General features: G+C 38.2%; 1 protein-coding gene across 1 annotated transcript; it reads right to left on the reverse strand.

The window, feature by feature from the left end:
- Positions 1-843: 843 nt before the first annotated feature.
- Positions 844-1,851, reverse strand: TAAR1 (trace amine associated receptor 1). The gene has a single exon (XM_077811756.1). It carries the CDS (start codon positions 1,849-1,851, stop codon positions 844-846), a length of 1,008 nt encoding a protein of 335 aa, XP_077667882.1.
- Positions 1,852-2,077: the final 226 nt, after the last annotated feature.

Here is a 2,077-nt window from a genome sequence, read left to right on the forward strand (position 1 = left end):
CGGACAAAAAATGTCTTAATCAACAATTTTTTGTTGCCATTTGTTAAAATAACAATACCTCTTAGCTAAAACATGTAGTCTCTACACCTTTTACATTGTTCATTTTATGTAACAGAATAGTATCATCTGCTTGCAACCAGTAGAGGACACTGGGTAATACAACTTGCAATGATTTTCAGATTCTAACCCCTAGATGTTCAATGTTGCTTCTGAGTTCTGTTTGCTAAAGTTCACTTACCTTTGGAACTGTTTTAATACCATTTAACATTAGGATCTTAAAATTATCACTTAAGAAATATTAATATATATATACTGAAAGGAGAATAGCTTTATGATAAAAGCTATGGTCTTTCATCTTTGGGTCATCAGTGGAAATCCAAAAGGAAAGCCCTTTGTTGCTGTGCTTACAGGGCAGCAGGTTTCACAAACCTCAGTTCAGCAACGAAATCTGTTGAGCGCTTGCTTTATAAAAATGTGAGACAGGCCTTCCAAAAAAACCCAGTGCTTAGTGTATCAGAATTACATGATTTCTCTGCACAAAGTGATTGAACGTTCTTTTAAACTGCAAGCTTCCTCTTTACTTGTGTGTATTGTAAAGAGCTCAGAACATCCTAAGTGCTAAATAAATCATTAATCATAATAACCAAAGCGCTAAGCCTAATTTGGGGCAAGTTCCAGTCTGTACTGAGACAAAGTTTAACGTACCACAGTTTGCTACCTGAACCAGTCTTCACAAGTGGGTAAACAAACAGCTCTTGATTTTCTTCTCTTTTAACTGCTATTTTTGTAAGCACAATCTCCAGCCAATTGCTAAATGTAGCGAGTGCAAAAATTCTAAGTATGTTATTCTAAAAATAATTGAGTCCTGGAAGAGTCCTCTTGGAAAACTTTGCCAAATAGAATCAGCTTTAGTGCTCTGCGAAACCACATGTAAAGAAATGCATACACTAAGGGGTTAAATGTAGAATTCAGGTAACCAAACCACATCAATGCATCAATAAGAATAGGTGGTGTTGAGTAATTCATAAAGGGGTCGGTGGCAGTACAGAAGAAAAACGGAGACCAGCATATGAGAAAAACACCCATCACTATGCCTAATGTCTTTGCAGCTTTCCTTTCTCTACTTGGTGAAATGTGGTGCTTCATCTCAAATCTGATTTGTGTTTGGCTAGCTGCATCTTTAATGGATCTTGCCTGCCTCTTGGCTATAGCATATATTTTCCCATAGATGCACAACATAACAAATGCAGGGATGTAGAAGGAAATCATGGAGGACACCACACCTGAAGTTTCGCTAAAGAAGACAAAGCAGCCGCCAACACAGTGGATATGATTATAGAAAATTTCTTCTGCTCCTTTTAAGTTTAGCTCCAGAAAGATCATCCCAAAGGCAAAAATGGCAGGGACGGTCCAACTTATGACGATCATGACCACTATGATGCAAGTATTTATCTTAGATTTGTATCTCAGTGGGTCACACACAGCACAGTAGCGATCAATAGAAATGAAGGAAAGATGGAAAATGGAGGCTGTGCTGAGCATAATATCTATGCTAGTATGGATTTTGCAGAAGAGTTCTCCAAAGTACCAGCAGTTCTCCACAGACCTCACCATGCTGTAAGGCATGATGAAACACCCCAACAAAAAGTCAACAGTGGACATGGAAAGGATCAAGAAATTTGTAGGCGTATGGAGCTGCTTGAAGTGTGCTATTGAGACGATAACCGTCAGATTTCCAGCCAACGTGGCCAGGATGATGCACACCATTAAGATATACATGGACATACGGATATTGCTTGACCAGTTGCTTTTTATGCAGGAGCCATTTACAGATTCACAGCAAAACTGCATCTTTCCTGAGATCTCAAACCCACTTAAGTACGTTGTAGTCTCAGCCGGCTGGATGTTGCACAGGCAACTTTTGCCCTAATGCTGAAATGCATTTAGAGTTATTTATTGCTTTCCTGGGTATTCATCCAGCTGAGGTATCTGCAGAGAGAAAAAAAGAAAATAATAAACATATTAATCTACCAGAACTTTTAGAAAATTAATTTTATTTAATTCATTAAGGTCTTGG

This window comes from Eretmochelys imbricata, chromosome 3 (genome assembly GCF_965152235.1).
Source record: "Eretmochelys imbricata isolate rEreImb1 chromosome 3, rEreImb1.hap1, whole genome shotgun sequence".
NCBI lineage: Eukaryota > Metazoa > Chordata > Testudines > Cheloniidae > Eretmochelys > Eretmochelys imbricata.

Excerpts from the sequence above, each read along its gene's own strand:
- TAAR1 (XM_077811756.1), bottom strand. The coding sequence starts at position 1,851 with ATGCAGTTTTGCTGTGAATCTGTAAATGGCTCCTGCATAAAAAGCAAC.